General features: G+C 43.9%; 1 protein-coding gene across 3 annotated transcripts in view; it reads right to left on the bottom strand.

The window, feature by feature from the left end:
- The window catches only part of PTPRG (protein tyrosine phosphatase receptor type G), a 739,476-nt gene that overhangs the window by 73,367 nt on the left and 643,874 nt on the right, over positions 1-22,235 (bottom strand). For 2 of the 3 annotated variants that reach the window (XM_027121285.1, XM_027121284.1), the window contains exon 14: positions 6,062-6,148. The exons of the other annotated variant lie outside the window; for it this stretch is intronic. In XM_027121285.1, the coding sequence (XP_026977086.1) occupies positions 6,062-6,148 (87 nt within the window). The remainder of the gene's footprint in view (positions 1-6,061; positions 6,149-22,235) is intronic. 3 annotated transcript variants of the gene reach the window in all.

The raw sequence follows: 22,235 nt of genomic DNA, 5'->3' as shown, positions 1-22,235 counted from the left end.
CACACACACACACACACACACACACACACACACACACACACACACACCCAGCTACTCTGGCTGTCCTTTATAACTTAATAGACTCAAGTTACAGACAGAGGCTTCCTAGTCAAACAAAATGCAGCAAACTACAAAGATAAGCAGGAACCCTCTAGACTCTCCCTTCCTTGCCTCTCATTTCTTTCCAGGAATCTGACACATCTTAAGGCAGAACACCCAGTGAGAGCAAACTTCCGCAGAAAGGCGTTCCTTTCTGCTGCTGTTTTCCCAGGTACCTGCTTAGATAACCTCTGATGTGTCCTAACAATTTTCTTACTTAGACCTCTTTCTGCCCCTCGAACAGGAAGCTGGGAATAATTTAGGTGACTGATACTTTTCAAAAGCTAAGTGCCGACCTCCAGTCCAGGAAGATTGAATACTGGAAATGTGTGGAGTTCTGCTCCGTACGGCTCCTCCGAAGGCAGAAATCCAGACCCGCTTACAGGAGAGGGGGTTTCGGAGGTCTCTAGAAATCTGGGTCAAAATGGGCATCCCTTTGGCAAGCTTGAGATGTCACCCTGTTGTCATCCAGGGTCCTCGGCTTATAGTAACACTGCCCTTAGCATCAGCATGACTGATGGGGCTGGGGCGAGAGCGGGATCACAACACGATTTCTAGACTCCTGTGAAAAACCCGGGATTACAAAATAACCAAATACTGATATATAGGGATTAGGAACCAAGTCACTGTCTTCAAACTGAGCTCAATGCTTTTATAATCACATCGGAGTGACGAGGAGTTTGTCAGTGGCGTGCAGCTCAAAATGCTAATTGCAGGCTAGAACGGGTCATTGGCTGAGCTGCTGTTGAATATTAATTAAGTAATCGTAACTGATTTGTATACTGCCCTCATCTAAATTTACGGCGGCACGCCCGCTAATAATCCCGTTCATTCTCACGCTGTTGAGTACAGAAATCATGTTAGTATTTACTTTTGTAAATGGAGCTGTTGTAGTAAACCGTGTATGAATAAGAGCCATTTATAAATATAAAGTGGTAACACGTTCGCATGCCTTCCAGGAAGATGACTGAGGGCTGTGTTAAAAAGACATGGATTGATGTATCAGGGCAAAATGTTTCAAGAAATGGAAGTGACAAAGACAACAATAGAAGGAAAAGTCTGTGGGCGTTGATGGGCTTTTCCTCAAAGAGGAGGGTCTGCTAGAAATAATGCGGGGGTCCTGCTTAGAAAAGAGCCCAGTGTAAGTTCTGAGCTGAGGTGTTTCACATGCAACCACTCACTTGCGGTTCAGTTTCCTTTACTGCACGTTAAATGACTCTGTTTGTCAAACTCAGTTTACACTTGGAGTATCTTTTCAGGAGGGGATCTTCTAGAAAAAAAGAATTGAGGGCTGTGTTTCTCATTTGCATATTCTGCAAACCGTCAAAGAGACACGGGATCTGACAAATACCAATGTCCTTGTGGGGATAACCTAATGGCATAATCCACATCGGGGCTAGCCTGGAAATCCTGGGACAGATGGTTGCCATAACCTGGATCAGTGGGGCTTGTCAGGTGTGAGGAGGAGATGATGGGAGGAAGGGGAAGAGAAAAGCGAACAGAATTATGTTGAAGCTGAGGGGGGGGGGGGGGGGTGACAGAGCGAAGAGATATTAAATGAGTAGAAAGTGTTTTGAAATATTTTGGATCTCACGTGGGCAGGAGAGATGTGCTGTGCAAGTCTCGTTACAGCTGGAAGTGACAAAAATCTGGTTTCTGCAGTGAGAATTTTATTGGAGGATACAGACTGCCTGCAATTAACATCTTAGGAAGGTGGGAGAAAATTAACAAATTATATCTACATCAGTGGTCTCAAGGCAACATACCTCCTAGCTAGATATTAAGTCTGCCAAGAAACCCTTGCAGACACCCTGAAGTACTGGTAACGCTTTCCAGGAGATAAGAGAGGAAAAGGTCACTTCATAAACCACATTTTGACAAGACTGAGAACCTGAACAGGGCAGTTTGTATGTTCCAGCTGGTTTTAAGGAAGTGAGCTCTGGGCAGTCCTTGCCAACACTCCCAGCTGTTACCCTGAAAGAAGGCTTTGAAGTCATCTCCCGTTTAGTTAGGACCCTGGCCTGGAATGTTCTCCATTTCTGGACTGAGGCTTCAAGAACTCTGCACCTTATCTTGCCGCTCTTTTAGAGCCCTGACACAATTCCCCACTGACTGGGAGGGTTAACGGGGACAGGATGGGTCCAACTTATTTTGGAAATTCACATTTTATTTATTGCACATATGATTCAGTATCTGTAGCATAAAATGGTCTGGTAAAAACCTTTGGCAACTACTTATTTCATTAACATACTAACTGAACTGAAGTCAGTCAGGCTTTTGCTGTAAGAGTCTTATTTTAAGGATCTAGTGAGGTATTACGTGCTTCTTCACTAAACAGCCCCAGATTGCAGTACTTTTTAAATACCTGGGACCATCTGGGAAAAAAAAAGTTGATTCAGACATCATACCATCAACCAGGTTAAATTCCAAATGATTTAAGAATTTCACATTAAAATTTGAAGCCATAAAAGTACCTTAAAAAAAGTAACCTCAGAATGGGGAAAGATTTTCTAATGACGACTCAAAACTCAGAAACCAAAGAAGAAATTTATGGATAAATCCAATTATATCAACATGAAAGCAGCAGCATAAACACAGTTAAAAGACAAACCACAAATTAGGAAAAAAAAATCTGCAACCCATATTGCTGACAAGAGAGCTCTCTCTTAAATAGAAAACGACTGACAATGCAAAGGAAGAATGAGCAAAAGATAAAACAATTTACAGAAAAAGAAATACAAATGGCACAGACATATGAAAGATGTTTAGCCTCACTTACAATAACAGAGAACACTTTATTAAAACTACACTAAGACACCATTTTTTTTCACCTATAAGGTTAGCAAAAATGCCGAAGTTTGACAACACCCTGTGCTGGAAAAGCTGTAGGGAAATAGGCAGACTCATGCATTGCTAGTAGAAGCCCGCCTTGGTGTCTCCCCAGGGAGAGCAATGTGTCACCATCTATCAAAATTACAAATGCACGTAGCTCGTAAAACAGCCAATTTCTTGAATTTATCCTACAAATAGACTCATCCACTTGCAAAATAACATATAAAGTTATTCACCACACTATTGTTTGTCATAACAGAAGACCTGAGAACAACCAAAATGACAGCCACAGGAGACTAGTTAAACAAATCACGACACAACTATACAAAAAAATATCGTGCTTCTGTAAAAAAAGAATGAGAAAACTATATACGCATAGAGAAAAATCACGTGAAAAAAGAAGGTTTATGACAGTGTATGCAGTATTCTCCTCTGTAAAAGGAGATAAGGGGATATAGGTTCAAACACACACACACACACACACACACACACACACACACACACACACAGAGCAACCTTTAAGAATAGACAATTACCTAGTAGTAGTGGTTACCTGTTCATGATGGGGTAGGAAGCAGGGTTTGGTGGGTGGGTGATGGCATGGAGATCTCGGAGTCTATATAATTTTACACTTTTTGACTTTTGACCCATGTCAAGTATTACCTATTCAAAATCCTAAAACATTGAAAAATTTACAACTTTTTTGGAAAAGTAAATACTTGGGTCTGATTTTTATTGCTTTTTCTTCCCCCTTCTGGGGAGATAATCAGCGATCCCTTCTTACAGGCTTGGTCCTGCTTGGTGATTCTGTCCACCCTTGGACTGCACTGACCCTCCCTCCCTCCTGACGTGGGAGAGGAGTGGTTAAGGCCAGTGAGGTTAGACAAAGGGGCCAAGAGGAACAGGGCCCCCCTGTCCCCTGGAAGGCTTCCTATAGAGCAGCAAAGGATGCAACTGGGTCAGGGGGCTCCACAAAAGCTCCTGGGGATAGAGTAGGGGGAGGGGAGGGGAAAGTGGGCTGGCTGGAGGTCTTCAGGACACAGAACCCTCAGGAGGAGTGAGGAATGGCAGGCTCTGGAGGGAGAGAGTATGGCAGGGTAGCCAGCAGAGAAGAGCGGAGACTTGAGAATACGTCTTTACCAGGCCCATATCTTCACCATGGAGAAGTCAGCACAGCACGTGGGGCAGTGAGGAGAGGCGGCATCACTAAGGACTCAGACCACAGGGGTGGCAGTCCCCACTCGGCCACCTGAGCAGGGTGGCCCCGACAAGTAACTGCTCAGAGCCCCGGTTCCCTCATCTTCTAATGGGGTAATAAATTTCACGCACTAAGCATTTTACACCTATTACCTCATTTACTCTTCACAGCCCTGCGACAAGGAACGATTACTAGACCCATTTTCTAGATGAGTCAGTTGAGGCTCAGAGGGCTTCGGGAAGTAACTCAAGGTCACAGAGCCAGGAGGAGGTAGAGCTGCAGTGAGAGCTCACAACTCCCTGAGCCAAGGTCTGTCTTAGTTCCTAATTCTATTAAAAAAAGTAAAGTCAAAGACATGATTCACAAGTAGGTGAATTCTATAAATACTTGTAGTTTCCCAAGATAGTTCTTAACTTCTAGACCTACATAAAACTGTGCTTCCCCCAAGCTTCTGGCACTCAGAAGCACAGAAGATACCAGAGGGACTGAAGTGCTTTATAACAAAACATAGCCTCTCAGGATCTAAAATATATCTCTAACGAGCACACTCCCACATTTGGGGCCAAGTACAAAAATTAGACTTAGTAACAGTCTAACAGTCCACTTGGCTACGGCATCATTTCTGGAAAGGACTTAGAAATTGGAAGAGCATTTATCTTTGTGCCATCCACGAGGTAATGCTGGCTTTTAAAAGTGTTACAGTCAAAACCACATTATATTTATAATGAACTGGGCATAAAAGGTAGGCATTTAATTGATGTTCAAGGTCTCCCTCTTAAGATTAGATCTTTGAATCGAAAGCTTGTACAGAGGGGTTTCTCTTTCAGTTTTTACCCTTGGAGTGTTGAAAATGTGATTCAAAATTGAAGACTTCAATAAGTAAAAAGAGATCATAGAAAGAATAATTACATTACCAGAGTCAGCAGTTACTGCCTTTCTCTAAAAGGCCAAAATTGCACCGTTGACCTTAAAAGAAGATGGATCATAGAATTTCTCATTAATCTCCCATAATTCTTATACTATACCATCTTAGGATAGGTATATGTCTCATAGGTATCCCTGATTATAGTGGGTGGGTATCTACAATTTCATCTAATAATCTGATTTACCCACAACCAAGGGAGACAAATAATTCCATGTAAAAATTCTAATGTAAATTCAATAAATTGGTTCATTGAAAGTAATAAAGGACTACTCACAACAAAATATTAACTAGTGAATTATCCTAATTGGCCATTTAATATTAAAGTATTAATTACCATATTAAGCAGTTTGCCTAGATAAGCCTTACAAAAGTATTATCAAGGGCTCATGTGTGGTGATTAAAATTACATAATCCCGAATTCTAAAGGTTTATTATAAATCTTGCCAGGACAACAATTTTTTCAAGTATTCAAGCTATCTAGAACTTTTATTTATTTTTTTAAATTTTAGCCTTCTTATGGAAAAACACACGATGTAACCCCATTTACTTGTTCTTCCCTTCCTAGTCGTCTTCTTTAACTCTTCTACAAATTTAGGTTTCTACAAGGTATTTTTCACTTATAAGGCTAAACGCATGCATAAACTGTTTTGTTTTCAAACTCTCAAACATGCAAACATCTGAAATTTCAGAAAGAAAATGGATGCAACAGACATACAGACACATAAACACAGAACGCACCCCCATCCTAGAAACAGAAAACATCCCCCCAAGTGGCAAAATCAAGCAAAGCAAGCACGCGTAGGACATAAATTGAGTTGCTACCAGCTACCTGCAAGCTGCACTGGCATTTGCAAGTCATACTTTTGGGAGCTGGGGTAGAACCGGTGCGTTTCAGCACCGTGCTGTCTAGCGGGCTTTAATCCCCATGGCAACAGAACAAAAATCCGGCAAACCAGTCCCGGCCAAAGAGACCCCCCTCCCCCACCTTAAGCTTGACTGCCCCTCACCTGCTCCCCTTCTCTCCTCTCTCCCCAGAAGAAGGCACTTCATGGAAACGTCTGGGAAAGCCCTTGGACTTTATTTTGTTACACCCTCTAAATGGACAAAAAACAAGAGAGAACAGGTGTAGCAGACAATACTTTCAAATGGCCACCAAGAGTTCCACCGATTCCCCCCTCCCACCTATCACAGACAAACCCCACCATTAGGCCTCACTGAGGGCATATTCCATAGGGAAAGGTTACACACAATGATATCTGGGCTTGTTAAGGTCTTTTATGCTGAGATAAGAAATGGGAAATGGGAACTGTGCTCTTAAAAAGCTGTCTTTAGGTATTAGAAACCTCTATCACCCCTGGTGTTAATGGAAGGTAAAGATATCACCAACCTTGGCTGCGTGAACACAGCCTGAAGGGGGCTAGTGCACCACAACTAGCCGGGAGGGAGTCCGGGAAAAAGTCTGGAGCTGCCGAAGAGGCAAGAGACCGTTGTTTCGGGGTGCGCGAGGAAAGGGGATTCAGAGCACCGCCTAAACGAGCTCCAGAGACGGGCGCGAGCCGCGGCTATCAGCACGGACCGCAGAGACGGGCATGAGATGCTAAGGCTGCTGCTGCCGCCACCAAGAAGCCTGTGTGCAAGCACACGTCACTATCCACACCTCCCCTCCCGGGAGCCTGTGCAGCCCGCCACTGCCAGGGTCCCGTGACTCAGGGACAACTTCCCCGGAAGAACGCACGGCGCGCCTCAGGCTGGTGCAATGTCACGCCGGCCTCTGCCGCCACAGGCTCGTCCCACATCCGTACCCCTCCCTCCCCGCGGCCTGAGTGAGCCAGAGTCCCCGAATCAGGCGCTCCTTTAACCCTGTCCTGTCTGAGCGAAGAACAGCCACCCTCGGGCGACCTACACGCAGAGGCGGGGCCAAATCCAAAGCTGAGACCCGGGAGCTGTGCGAACAGAGAAGAGAAAGGGAAATCTCTCCCAGCAGCCTCAGGAGCAGCGGATTAAAGCTCCACAATCAACTTGCTGTACCCTGCATCTGTGGAACACCTGAATAGACAACGAATCATCCCAAATTAAGGAGGTGGAGTGTGATTTTCTCTGTATAGTTTTGCTTTTACCATTTGTCCTAGGGTTCTGTCTGTCCTTTTTTTAATTTTTTTTTTTTAAGTGTAGTTTTTTAGCACTTGTTATCACTGGTGAATTTGTTTTTTGTTTGGTTGCTCTCTTCTTTCTTTTTTATTACTTTTTAATTTTTTCTTTATTTTTAATAATTTTTTATGTTTCATTTTAATAACTTTATTTTTCTCTTTCTTTCTTTGTTTCTTTTTTTCTCCCTTTTCTTCTAAGCCATGTGGCTGACAGAGTCTTGGTGCTCCGGCTGGGTGTCAGGCCTGTGCCTCTGAGGTGGAGAGCTGAGTTCAGGACACTGGTCCACCTGAGACATCCTGGATCCACATAATATCAAACGGCAAAAGCTCTTCCAGAGATCTCCATTTCAACGCTGAGACCCAGCTCCACTCAACGACCAGCAAGCTACAGTGCTGGATACCCTACGCAAAACAACTAGCAAGACAGGAATACAACCCCACCCATTAGCAGAGAGGCTGCCTAAAATCATAATAAGGTCACAAATACCCCAAAACACACCACAGGACGTGGTCCTGCCCACCACAAAGACAAGATCCAGCCTCATCCACCAGAACACAGGCACCAGTCCCCTCCACCAGGAGGCCTACACAACCCACTGAACCAACCGTAGCCACTGGGGGCAGACACTAAAAACAACGGGAACTACGAACCTGCAGCCTGTGAAAAGGAGACACCAAAGAAACACAGTAAGATAAGCAAAACGAGAAGACAGAGAAACACACAGCAGATGAAGGAGCAAGGTAAAAACTCACCAGACCAAACAAATGAAGAGGAACTAGGCAGTCTACCTGAAAAAGAATTCAGAGTAATGATAGTAAAGGTGATCCAAAATCTTGGAAATAGAATGCAGAAAATACAACAAACGTTTAACAAGGACGTAGAAGAACTAGAGAGCAAACAAACAATGATGAACAACACAATAAATGAAATTAAAAATTCTCTGGAAGGGACCAATAGAAGAATAACTGAGGCAGAAGAATGGATAAGTGACCTGCAAGATAAAATAGTGCAAATAACTACTGCAGAGCAGAATAAAGAAAAAAGAATGAAAAGAATTGAGGACAGTCTCAGAGACCTCTGGTACAACATAAAACTCATCAACATTCAAAATATAGGGGTCCCAGAAGAAGAAGAGAAACAGAAAGGGACTGAGAAAATATTTGAAGAGATTATAGTTGAAAACTTCCCTAACAGGGGAAAGGAAAGAGCCACCAAAGTCCAGGAGGCACAGAGAGTCCCATACAGTATAAATCCAAGGAGAAACATGCCAAGACACATATTAATCAAACTATCAAAAATTAAATACAAACAAAAATATTAAAAGCAGCAAGGGAAAAACAACAAATAACACACAAGGGAATCCCCATAAGGTTAACAGCTGATCTTTCAGCAGAAACTCAGCAAGCCAGAAGGGAGTGGCAGGACATATTTAAAGTGATGAAAGGGAAAAACCTACAACCAAGATTACTCTACCCAGCAAGGATCTCATTCAGATTTGACGGAGAAATTAAAACCTTTACCGACAAGCAAAAGCTAAGAGAATTCAGCACCACCTAACCAGCTTTATAACAAATGCTAAAGGAACCTCTCTAGGCAGGAAACACAAGAGAAGGAAAAGACCTACAATAACAAACCCCAAACAATTAAGAAAATGGTAATAGGAACATACATATCGATAACTACCTTAAATGTAAATGGATTAAATGTTCCAACCAAAAGACACAGACTGGCTGAAGGGATACAAAACAAGACCCGTATATATGCTGTCTATAAGAGACCCACTTCAGACCTAGGGACACATACAGACTGAAAGTGAGGGGATGGAAAAAGATATTCCACGCAAATGGAAATCAAAGGAAAGTTGGAGTACCAATTCTCATATCAGACAAAATAAGACTTTAAAATAAAGACTATTACAAGAGACAAAGAGGACACTACATAATGATCAAGAGATCAATCCAAGAAGAAGATATAGCAATTGTAAATATTTATGCACCCAACACTGGAGCACCTCAATACATAAGGCAAATGCTAAAGGCCATAAAAGGGGAAATCAACAGTAACACAATCATAGTAGGGGACTTTAGCACCCCACTTTCACCAATGGACAGATCATCCAAAATGAAAATAAATAAGGAAACACAAGCTTTAAATGATACATTAAACAAGATGGACTTAATTGATATTTATAGGACATTCCATCCAAAAACAACAGAATACACTTTCTTCTCAAGTGCTCATGGAACAATCTCCAGGATAGATCATATCTTGGGTCAGAAATCAAGCCTTGAGAGATTTAAGAAAATTGAAATCATATCAAGTATCTTTTCTGACCACATGCTATGAGACTAGATATCAATTACAGGAAAAAATCTGTACAAAATACAAACACATGGAGGCTAAACAATACACTACTAAATAACCAAGAGATCACTGAAGAAATCAAACAGGAAATCAAAAAATACCTAGAAACAAATGACAATGAAAACACGATGACCCAAAACCTATGGGATGCAGGAAAAGCAGTTCTAAGAGGGAAGTTTATAGCAATATAATCCTACCTCAAGAAACAAGAAACCTCTCAAGTAAACAAGCTAAACTTACACCTAAAGCAATTCTAGAAAGAAGAACAAAAAAACCCCAAAGTTAGCAAAAGGAAAGAAATCATAAAGATCAAATCAGAAATAAATGAAAAAGAAATGAAGGAAACGATAGCAAAGATCAATAAAACTACAAGCTGCTTCTTTGAGAAGATAAACAAAATTGATAAACCATTAGCCAGACTCATCAAGAAAAAAAGGGAGAAGACTCAAATCAATAGAATTAGAAATGAAAAAGGAGAAGTAACAACTGACACTGCAGAAATACAAAGGATCATGAGAGATTACTACAAGCAACTCTATGCCAACAAAATGGACAAGCTGGAAGAAATGGACAAATTCTTAGAAAAGCACAACCTTCCGAGACTGAACCAGGAAGAAAGAGAAAGTATAAACAGACCAATCACAAGCACTGAAATTGAGACTGTGATTAAAAATCTTTGAACAAACAAAAGCCCAGGACCAGATGGCTTCACAGGTGAAGTTTATCAAACATTTAGAAAAGAGCTAACACCTATCCTTCTCAAACTCTTCCAAAGTATAGCAGAGGGAGGAACACTCCCAAACTCATTCTACGAGGCCACCGTCACCCTGATACCAAAACCAGACAAAGATGTCACAAAGAAAGAAAACCACAGGCCAATATCACTGATGAACATAGATGAAAAAATCTTCAACAAAATACTAGCAAACAGAATCCAACAGCACATTAAAAGGAGCATACACCATGATCAAGTGGGGTTTATCCCAGAAATGCAAGGATCCTTCAATATATGCAAATCAATCAATTTGATACACCATATTAACAAATTGAAGGAGAAAAACCATATGATCATCTCAATAGATGCAGAAAAAGCTTCTGACAAAATTCAACACCCATTTATGATAAGACCCCTCCAGAAAGGAGGCATAGAGGGAACTTATCTCAACACAATGAAGGCCATATATGACAAACCCACAGCGAACATCATTCTCAATGGTGGAAAACTGAAAGCATTTCCTCTAAGATCAGGGAGAAGACAAGGTTGTCCACTCTCACCACTATTATTCAACATAGTTTTGGAAGTTTTAGCCACAGCAATCAGAGAAGAAAAAGAAATAAAAGGTTTCCAAATCAGAAAAGAAGAAGTAAAGCTGTCACTGTTTGCAGATGACATGACACTATACAGAGAGAATCCTAAAGATGCTACCAGAAAACTACTAGTGTTAATCAATGAATTTGGTATAGTAGCAGGATAGAAAATTAATGCACAGAAACCTCTTGCATTCCTATACACTAATGATGAAAAATCTGAAAGAGAAATTAAGGAAACACTCCCATTTACCATTGCAACGAAAAGAAAAAAATACCTAGGAATAAACCTACCTAAGGAGACAAAAGACCTGTATGCAGAAAACTGTAAGACACTGATGAAAGACATTAAAGATGATACAAACAGATGGAGAGATATACCATGTTCTTGGATTGGAAGAATCAATAATGTGAAAATGAGTCTACTACCCAAAGCAATCTACAGATTCAATGCAGTCCCTATCAAACTACCAATGGCATTTTTCACAGAACTAGAACAAAAAATTGCACCATTTGTATGGAAACACAAAAGACCCCGAAGAGCCAAATCAATCTCGAGAAAGAAAAGCGGAGCTGGAGGAATCAGGCTCCCGGACTTCAGACTATATTACAAAGCTACAGTAATCAAGACAGTATGGTACTGGCACAAAAAGAGAAATATCGATCAATGGAACAGGATAGAAAGCCCAGAGATAAACCCATGCACATATGGTCACCTTATTTTTGATAAAGGAGACAAGAGTATACAATGGAGGAAAGACAGTCTCTGCAATAAGTGGTGCTGGGAAAACTGGACAGCTACATGTAAAAGAATGAAATTAGAACACTCCCTAACACCATCCACAAAAATAAACTCAAAATGGATTAAAGACCTAAATGGAAGGCCAGACACTATAAAACTCTTAGAGGAAAACATAGGCAGAACACTCTATGACATAAATCACAGCAAGATCCTTTTTGACCCACCTCCTAGAGTAATGGAAATAAAAACAAAAATAAATGAATGGGACCTAATGAAACTGAAAAGCTTTTGCAGAGCAAAGGAAACCATAAACAAGACGAAAAGACAACCCTCAGAATGGGAGAAAATATTTGCAAATTAAGCAACTGACAATGGATTAATCTCTAAAATTTACAAGCAGCTCATGCAGCTCCATATCAAAAAAACAAACAACCCAATCCAAAAATGGGTGGAAGACCTACATAGACATTTCTCCAAAGAAGATATACAGATTTCCAAGAAACACATGAAAGGATGCTCAACATCACTAATCATCAGAGAAATGCACATCAAAACTACAATGAGGTATCTCCTCACACCAGTCAGAATAGCCATCATCAAAAAATCTAGAAACAATAAATGCTGGAGAGGGTGGAGAAAAGGGAACTTGTTGAGCTGTTGGTGGGAATGTAAATTGATACAGCCACTATGGAGAACAGTATGGAGGTTCCTTAAAAAACTACAAATAGAACTACCATATGACCCAGCAATCCCTCTACTGGGCATATACCCTGAGAAAACATAATTCAAAAAGAGTCGTGTACCATAATGTTCACTGAAGCTCTATTTACAATAGTCAGGACATGGAAGCAACCTAAGTGTCCATCAACAGATGAATGGATAAAGAAGATGTGGCACATATATACAATGGACTATTACTCAGCCATAAAAAGAAACGAAATTGAGTTATTTGTAGTGAGGTGGTTGCACCTAGAGTCTGTCATACAGAGTGAAGTCAGAAATAGGAAAACAAATACCGTATGGTAACACATATATATGGAATCTAAGAAAAAAAAAAAGGTCTGAAGAACCTAGGGGCAGGACAGGAATAAAGACGCAGATGTAGAGAATGGACTGTAGGACATGGGGAGGGGGAAGGGTAAGCTGGGGTGAAGTGAGAGAGTGGCATGGACATATATACACTACTAAATGTAAAACAGATAGCTAGTGGGAAGCAGCCACATAGCAGAGGAAGATCAGCTCGGTGCTCTGTGACCACCTAGAGGGTTGGGATATGGAGGGTGGGAGGGAGACACAAGAGGGAGGAGATACGGGGATATATGTATATGTATAGCTGATTCACTTTGTTATCAAGCAGAAACTAACACACCATTGTAAAGCAATTATACTCCAATAAAGATGTTAAAAAAATTTTAAAAAAGATATCACCAACCCAATAATGACCTCTGGTCCTTCCACTTTTGACAAGCTCCCCTGCAAACAGGATGGTTTAAAATACCATTGGAAGAAATCGAACTTGGGAGGAATCTATTTGGTACTGTTTGAACCTCCCTTCTGCTACAAATTTCTCTGAATTCAGTGCTGTTAGACCAATCCGGGGTTTTGCCTTTTCCCCATGCGTTCCTCTCATCTCTGGACAAACACTTTCCTGATTCACAATACAGATGGTGGAACAGTACGAGGGCTCCTCAGATAAGGTGGAGGTAGCAGTTGGCAAGTTATTACCAAATATAAAGTCTGATATTTCGTTTCCCCTTAAAACTTAAATGACCTGAGAATTGGAGACTTGGCTCTAGCATTTGAAAGATGCACTTCTGTCATACTGGAAAATGTTCATTTAATTATATTTAATCCCCAAACCACCTGGGCTATAGCATTTCACACTGAAAGGATTCCTATTCTTTCCAAACTCCATTGATAGAACAGTAAAGATTAACTCCGATATAGGAAGGTTCTCTTTTTTAGAAGTTCTAATGAATCCCATGCAGAACTCTGAATTCAAGTTATGTGATTTCAAAGAACATTTGTTAACTTCTGATTTACTTGGTGGTTTTCTACTTCTAGGAAGAGACATCCTCTAATTCTCAACTATTAGGTTTTTCTTCTCCCTTAATACAAGCTTTCATTTATTTTTGTTAATTATTAGACTCCAAGTTGGGTAAAAGTGCTTGGCGCAGAAACCAAATTAGGGAGGAATCAAAACTTGGGAAAATGATTAAAAAGTGTCGGGGTGAGGAAGGGAAGGGGAGGGTGCTGTAATTCAGAACTTCTTGTCTCCCTCTATTGAGTACATTCTGCAACTACAACAACTGTCCTCAAAACCACGCACATACTCAGCGCGGCTACCAACATTAATCCGAGGAAATCACGAGTGTGTGGAGTGTTTTTGCAAATTTTCATAAGAACTTGAAATTTGCAGCTTCCTAAAATATTTAGACTTCCTCTCAACCCTTAGCCCTACTCTGAATTCTGCCAGACTCACTCGGGAATTTTGGAGCGGAGCCGGCTATCTCCGCAGTTTCTCCTCACACACAATCACAGGCGCTTCAAACTACCACCCTGTAAACTGACAACACTCCGCTGAGAAGCAAATGCCATAAAACTAACATCCTGAATAATCGAGGGGGCTACCTGAGCAACCCGACAGGACAGACCCGATCAGCCCTGGGAGAGAGGACACTTAATTCAGAGAAATCCAAAGAAAGGGGTTGGTTATGTAGCAGAGACTGAACATTATAAGGAGTTTCCCTTTTCCTGAAAAGCCAGCTTGGCTGAAAAATGTATCCATTCACTTCTCAACAGAGTGCATCCTGTCTTTTAAGTATCATAGTGTTTAAATGGCAACCTTTAGTGGTGAATCTCTCCCTGCTTTTGTCTAAGTGACTACACGTTCCCTGGTTCTAAGAGCTTCAACTGGCATCTCAGGGCCAACTAGACAGCAGGGGGCCGGTTACTATAACAACGGACGGTTCTCTGAATTCTGAAAGGCCCCTGAGTAGCCATTTGGGAAACAGTTATTGAGCAAAAGTTGCCTAGGATCGCCCACGTGACCCAGATCTCCCTGCACAGAGCTGCCCAGAGAAAGAAAAAAATAGCTGTCCATCTTCAGGAACAGCTGCGGTCTCTAGAGGCTCCCTACCCCCATGCTTTTAGCATCTCAGAGCAAGACACCACCATGTCATCAGAAACTCAACCCTCCGAGGCAAGCACGTTTCGGCATCATGAAATGTGCATTCTTCTCCCCACTGGCTCCACACGTTGTCAGGCTTTGCCGAGCTGGATTGTAACAGTTATTCCTAATGATTAAAAAAAAAAAAACCTTCTTGAACTATACCTACAGGTACAGGTTCCCCAGAGAGATGAGTGACATGGGCAGTTTACCAGTTTATAAAAGAAAGAATCATGCCCAGAATACAGGCGGCCCCGTGAGTGGTCTGTTTACAGAAAAGATAAAGGTGATCACACAAAGCCACCAAAAAGTACGACTGGGAAGCTTGGCTTTTTCTAGACTTGAATTGCATGTAAACCCATCTTTTGATTCTCATGCCCTCCCTCACAAGAGATACAGAAAAGCAGCTTGGTCTGACCCAATGCCTGTGTATGTGCCCCAAATCCCCTCAGAAAGAATCTGAGCCTGCCCACAAAAGTGGACTTTATTTTGCATAGAAGAATGCACATTTAAGTGAAGGGCAGAGACGGGCAGACTGGCGAGCAGGGGACCACAGTTGGCTCTGTGCAGCCTACTAGTGCCATGAGGGGACGTGAGAACAGTGATGTCGATCTCCCTGTTGATCACGAGAACCCAGACAGCTGGGGTTTTAAGCAAAATCTTCCTATTTTCAAAATAATTCAGATTTTAAAAAACAAGATGTCAGGACTTCCCTGGCGGTCCAGCGGTTAAGATTCCACGCTTCCACTACAGGGGGCACGGGTTCGATCCCTGGTAGGGGAACTAAGATCCTGTGTGCTGCATGGTACAGCCAAAAAAGGAAGGAAGGAAGGAAGGAAGGAAGGAAGGAAGGAAGGAAGGAAGGAAGGAAGGGAGGGAGGGAGGGAGGGAGGGAGGGAATGTTTAAAAAAAACCAAAAAAACAAGAAGTCAGCTACATAAAACAGACCTGGAGGCCGCCAGTTTTTGACCTCTATCTGGGATAACCTTTGTTTACCTGCTCATCTCCTCCATTAACCTGCACGCTCCTTGAGACAGGAATTCCGTCTCCTCGCAGCATCTCCAGTGCCCAACACAAACTAGATGCTTGAGAAATGTCTTTGAATGAACACATGAAGGAAGGAATACACGAGCCAGCTGTGAAGGGTCTTAGGTCAACAAAACAAAACAAAGCCCTAGGTGTGAATACAGCTGACTCTTGAACAACATGGGGGTTAGGGTGTCGACCTTTGCACAGTCGAAAATCTGCATATAACGTAGTTGGCCCTCATATTCACATTTCCTCCACATCTGTGAGGCCATGGATTCCACCAAACACAGGTCGTATAGTACTGTAGTGCTGACTGCTGAAAAAAAATCCGAGTATAAGTCAACCCCTGAAGTTCAAAGATGCCTTGTTCAGAGGTCAACTGTACTTCCCAAACATACTAGCCTGTGATCCTGGGCAAGTCCCCGCTTCCGGACACTGTCTTCTCCCTTGGAAGAAGGTGATGCAGTCCCCGCCACCTTGGCCACCACCCATGGCTGCTGTGAGGATTAAGTCATGTCATGTTTGCTTCATGTTAATTCACCATCATTGACTGTCGTGATTGACAATGTTTCCCCCTTGCTATCTGTCCACAGTCACGCGCATGGGAGGTATCACTGCTATTACACCATCTCCTTTGTGACTTTCCTGGGGCGGAGGGGGGGAGGGCAAACATCTAAACCAAATCCAGTCATCAGAGAGCACGCACGGAAGCGCCCGCTGCTAGAGCAGATGGGCGCAGAGCGTGTGCCCGGCTCACAGCAGCTCTGAGTGTCACGGCTGCTACTGTGGAATCCAGGAGGGATGCGAGCTCCGCTGGGCACACGTGGTCTGCCATTCCTCCATCAAGAAGGGTGTTAGCGCCTGCCCACACTTGACCTGACACGCATCTGTTTGTGTACCAGAGGCTCAGTTATGCCAACTCAAAACCCACACACATTTGTGGTTTGTGTCCCTTCCTATTTACTACGCTGTCTCCCCCGAACATCCAGGGAAGAGAAAAATTGCAGTGTCAACACAATGCACTTGATTTCATGAACAGCATTCTTAATGAGGAGACACCAACAGAGGGCAAAATTTCTGAACATCTAAAGATGAGAGTAAAAGAGAGACCTTCTTCTATCTGCCTATGAAGCTAAATTGGTGTTGACTGATTTACCACGGAATATGCAGACGGCTCAGTCATGGGCTGAAGAGGGATGTGAATTTCTCAGATCAGAAAGTGAAATCCTTCTAATACCAAACTGCAACAAACCTGGGTTAGATGTTACAATTCCCACTCTGAGTTTCCATTTTCTGTTCCAGAGTCTGTGTAGTTAGCTCAGCCCTATCTGAGTGTGAGAAGAAAAGCTGTTTTATACTTCTGGAAAGTTCTTTCCCAAGCTAGAATTACGGTCAAGAAGATGCTCAATTTGTCATCAAGGTACGATAGCACTGACTAGCTGGAACTAAGAACAGAACAGCCAGGTGATATTATTCAACATCAAAATCTATTTGGCTTCTAAAACACTTGAAAATACATATAGTTGGTCCTCAGGTTTTCTCCTTTGTGTTTTTGGCAAATCCAAAACATAGGATCTTTTCAACACCCAAACATGTGCTACAAAAACAGGCTGTGGAAGGAAGTAAATGCCTCCAGACAAGCTATTCCCTGTCTAGGCAAAACAATGTAATGATTAACACAGTGGGCAATGAAGTCAGAGTGGCTAGGTTCAAATCCAGGATCCACCAAAGATTAACACTGTGACTTATGATTTTACCAAGCCTCAGTTTTCTGATCTGCAAAATGGATGTAATAATTCCAAGGATTCGAATGTCAATCCGCTTAGCACATGTGTATTATGGTGAATACTCAAGAAGAGATTCTTGGCTGTTCAGGCCTTAAGATATATGAAGCCATGTCAGGGTAAGACTTTCTTTGCTCATCAGAGAGAGAAGAGCTACCTTCAAAGCAATTTTCCTCAAGAGTACAGGAAAAAAAAGAATTAAAAACATCTTCACAATACTGACAATTCGAAGTGGACGCTCATGTCTCGCTCACAGTTGCTAAGGTATTCTATGGAACAAGTTAATAAATAAACAAGTTGCATGCCCCAGCATACGGACTGGACACCCTGTATAGAGCTCTTTTCCCAGCATCAACCTCAAATTATAAAAATCACAAAGAAACCTTCTCCAAAATTTCCTCTTCTGAGTGGCAGCAGCTGTGCTGCTCCAAGTCTTTTTCAAGAACGTCAGCACATTAATGCCATATAACAGCTTGTCTTGGTAAGACGGGGGGCTGGAGCTCTTGGAACGGCCTTTCTGACTGTAGTCATTCAAAAGGTGCGTTTTGTTACCATCTTCGGGAACAGGGCCAAAATGGCACACTTTAAAAAGTACTGAATTGATTTCTTCTCCCTCATTTCAACTGAAACGATTACAGCTCTGCACCGTCGCATGTTGGTATGGGTTACACTATTTAAAAGGCACACACAGGGCACCACTTATAAAAGGAGGCAAGTGGTAAGTGCTCATTGATTTTATCTTTATTAGCTGTCCCACCGCCCTGACCCTGGTGCCAAAACGCTCTGCATGTTTCTTCCTAGCTTTACAGCACCTTCTGCATTGTTATGATTTTACTACATCTCTTCAAGGCAGACATTTGCGAGGAGACTCGGAGAGAGACCTTACCTGTAACATCTCAGCCAACCGTATTTCAAACTAAACTTCTCCCACAAACTCATGTTGCTGCCTGTAAAAATGCTGCTCAAATAGCTCCCTAAAGGACTTCTGTATATCTTCCAGTGGACCAGAAATATACGAGGTCTCTACCTATATTTTTTAGTTTTGGCCAAATGTGATGTAATGAGACTAACAATTGGCCTCCAAAGAGGTCCCTTTCAGGAAACATACTCTTAACCCAATGATGCCAAAGGGCCTAAATATTTAAGGATACTTCTGGCTGTGCTCCACGAATATCAGTGCGCTCCCCAACTTAGCGTGTGTCCTTGGGGCTGAGGGGCCATCTGTGGCCAATGGGGAGCAAACAGGAGTGGAGGATTACACTCGCGGGCCGTGCAGTTGCAAGCTAGGTGCCTCGTCGATTTTTCTATCAATTTCTTCTCCACCCCAGGTGGGAAAGGGCTGCCCAACCCCCCTCAGACTTCACACGGTGAGGACTCAGCTTCGTGTGGTTACGCCACTGGGTGGCGGGGGGGTGGGGTGGGGGTATCTCCTGCAGCAGCTCCAGCAGCTGATTCCAGCACTGCCCAGGCTGACCACCCTGCCTCAGTGTTGTTTCGGAAGGGACAGGGCCGTGGGTGGGGTCACATCTTTAGTTACTTAGGGTGAGCTCCTCTGGAATTGTCTCCAAGCCCATTAAGAGTATCACCCAAACCAATCATTAGCTTTATGGTCACCCTTCCCTTTTTTTTTTTTTGCGGTACGCGGGCCTCTCACTGTTGTGGCCTCTCCCGTTGCGGAGCACAGGCTCCGGACGCGCAGGCTCAGCGGCCATGGCTCACGGGCCCAGCCGCTCCGCGGCATGTGGGATCTTCCCGGACCGGGGCACGAACCCACGTCCCCTGCATCGGCAGGCGGACTCTCAACCACTGCGCCACCAGGGAAGCCCCGCACTTCCCTTTTTTGGCCCAAAGTGGTTCTGCTCGGTAGGTTCACCTACATTTCTACTATCCTTAGCTCCCAACAGGCACCTTTCAGCTATTTCTAGGATAAGTACTTTGCACAACTGAGATCACGCACAAGAAGGAATTCTAGAAGGAAATTCCGAAAGTTATTTTCAAGCCATGTGTTAAGCAGTGAACATATAATTGGGAATTGTGTGCAGTCCTATGATATGATTACACGTCCGGGGCAGCATGTGTTTAGCTCCGTAAACCCGATTTTCTTTATTCAAGAACAATGACTTCTCTTTGGGCATAGCAGGACCCAGAATTGAATTTGTATTTTTCTCTACAGTCAGGGGTCCGATGTTCACCGTCTGCCGGGCACTGGAATGAACATTTCCTGGTGCTCAGACCTAATCCTCACATGAACTCACTGGCACATTTCTTAACTCTATTTTGCAGAGGAGGACGCTGAAGGTGATGGAGGAGTCTTGTCTAAGGTAGTGTTTCTCGCCCTTTTTTTCATAGGCACCTCCCCTAAGGGGCCTTTATAGACTTTTTTCCCCTAATCACACCCTCCCAATGAAATTTTAATATCAATGACAAACTGCATATCTGTGTATGTACCAGATACGTGTGTGTGTGTGTGTGTGTGTGTGTGTGTGTGTGTGTGTGTGTGTGTATCTGTGCTTGATATACAAAAAGTTTTTTCACCTTCCCCAAACCCATTTTCACCACTTTGGGGATGATCACATTCCCGTTAGAAATATATGCTCTAAGGCGACCCACACGGTGAGGGACTGGTAATGCCTGGCCCCAAATCCAGGCTGTCTGACTCTGGCCCGTGTTCGTACTTCACCTCCCAGTGTTTGCCGCTTTTCATCTTGCCCTCTCGCAGCTTTGGCCCTTCATACGTTTCCATCACTCTCAGGATATGACAGTGGCATCGGGGCCTTCGTGATCGGGCCCCTCCTGTCCTCATGCTTCGTTCCAGCAACACTGAACCACAGATGCCTGCTTACGAGAGGCCGGGTTCTCTCTCCCCAGCGCCACACCTCCTTCACTGGCTGGGGACCGCTGTGCTTCAAGGCCCAGCTCATGCCTCAGCTCCCCCAGGGAGCCTTGTCTGACTCCACCCCGCCGCCCGGCCTGCTGCAAGTCCTGCCTGCGTGCTGTCGCAGCAACTTGGGCTCACTGCTGTCCGTACACTCGCCGTAGTCTTTGTTTACCTGACTGCGTCGCCCAGGGGACCGTGAGGGCCTTGAGGGAAGGGCCATGAACCCTAAATCACCAGGCCCAGCACAGCGTGTGGCAGGAACTCCACAAGCGCTTGGCGAATGGGAGCTGCAAGGGGCTCCAATGCCCACAGAAGAGTAAAATAGCTTTATTATTCCATAGCAGAACCCTGAGCTGAACCTTCTAAACTCCTGCATGCACTCTTTAATAATCCTGCACTTGAGACAGGATTGAAAGCACCCCTCATTTTTTCCAGGGCATGACACACACACGTGTGACACCAGAGTCCTAGTGAGAACCCCAGGCTGGCCGCGCTGAGCTCACACGCCTGCCTTGTTTCTTTCCGGCTATTTACACGCGTATTTGCCCTGCTATCCAAGTCTGAATTCTCTTTTCTTAGCGCAAATCCCTCCCCTCCTTGATTCCGATTTCTCAGCTTTTGGAGGGGCACTGCCCTCTTCTGTCTGCCTAGCACCTGCATCCAGTCGCCTCTCTGGGTCTTGACGGTCCTTTGGGGAACCACCCCTTGTCCACCTTCAATGCATGTGGTTTCGAGGACAACGTCCTCGTTTCTGGGCTCCAGAGTTAAATGTAAGACCCAGGCCTGACAAGTCTTCATCTCCGCTGGCTGCCAGAGGGCTCTGGGGACGGGCAAATACCCCGAGTCAGTCCTAAGACATGCCACCTTGGGGTTAAACTGGCACTACTGGAGGAGAGCAATTCCCTTTCCACTGGGATGGGGGGATGTAAGTCCAACATGGGCCAGAGGCCACCATGTGGAAACAGTCAGAGGGCCTTCCCAAGAGAAAAGACCAGACAGACAGAGAAAGTGCAGATCCCAGAGACAGAGGGAGAGAGAAAGAGGCTCACAGGACATGCCGAGCCCCGTTTTCCTTGTTCTGTCTTTCGAAAAGAGCTGGGCCTGATGCTCCGGAACAGCCAACGTCACGAATCAACCAACTCTTTCTTTCCTGTGCTTAAGGCAGTTTGGAAGAGGTCTCTCTCTGTCAGCAGTAACAGAAATGGTTCTGGCCAGGAGTGGATGAGAACCATGCACACTCCTGCGCCCATGGTAGGCATTTCAACAAATGCTGGTTCCCTTTCCCTTCCCTGGTCAAAGAAAGCAGCTGAGCCTAACGGTGAGGCACTGGCACAACAGGCCCACGGACCCCAAGTCCACGTGACTTAGAGCTGAACGTCCATCACGCTCCGCCTCCACAGGATTCAGTGCAGTACCAGGTACGTATCTCAGCGGTTCAAAAAGTTTATGGATTCTAGATTGAAGACATCTTGTGTTCAAAACCAGGGCCCACCACTTCCTGCAGAACTCTTCACGAGTCACGTGCCCCACCCCGAGCTTCCGCCCCTTACTTTTAATATGGGGATGGGAACATACAAACGTGTCGTAAGGATCCCAGGAGATGGGGCCTGGCGAGAGCTTGGCACAGCAGCTGGTGCTCAAAAAGGACTCTGTGAACATCAGCAAACACCCACATCGTGCAAGGGACGCTAGTGGAGAAACAATTCAGAGTCCTCGGCTTTCACTTCCAACGGTTTCATGAGCCCGTGCAATTGCAGTG

Source organism: Aethalodelphis obliquidens, unplaced genomic scaffold, assembly GCF_003676395.1.
Source record: "Aethalodelphis obliquidens isolate GAN/ISIS:26980383/991018 unplaced genomic scaffold, ASM367639v1 scaffold22, whole genome shotgun sequence".
In the NCBI taxonomy this organism is placed as follows: domain Eukaryota; kingdom Metazoa; phylum Chordata; class Mammalia; order Artiodactyla; family Delphinidae; genus Aethalodelphis; species Aethalodelphis obliquidens.
Note: the sequence above shows the minus strand (reverse complement) of the source record. Positions and strands in the feature narration are given on the sequence as shown.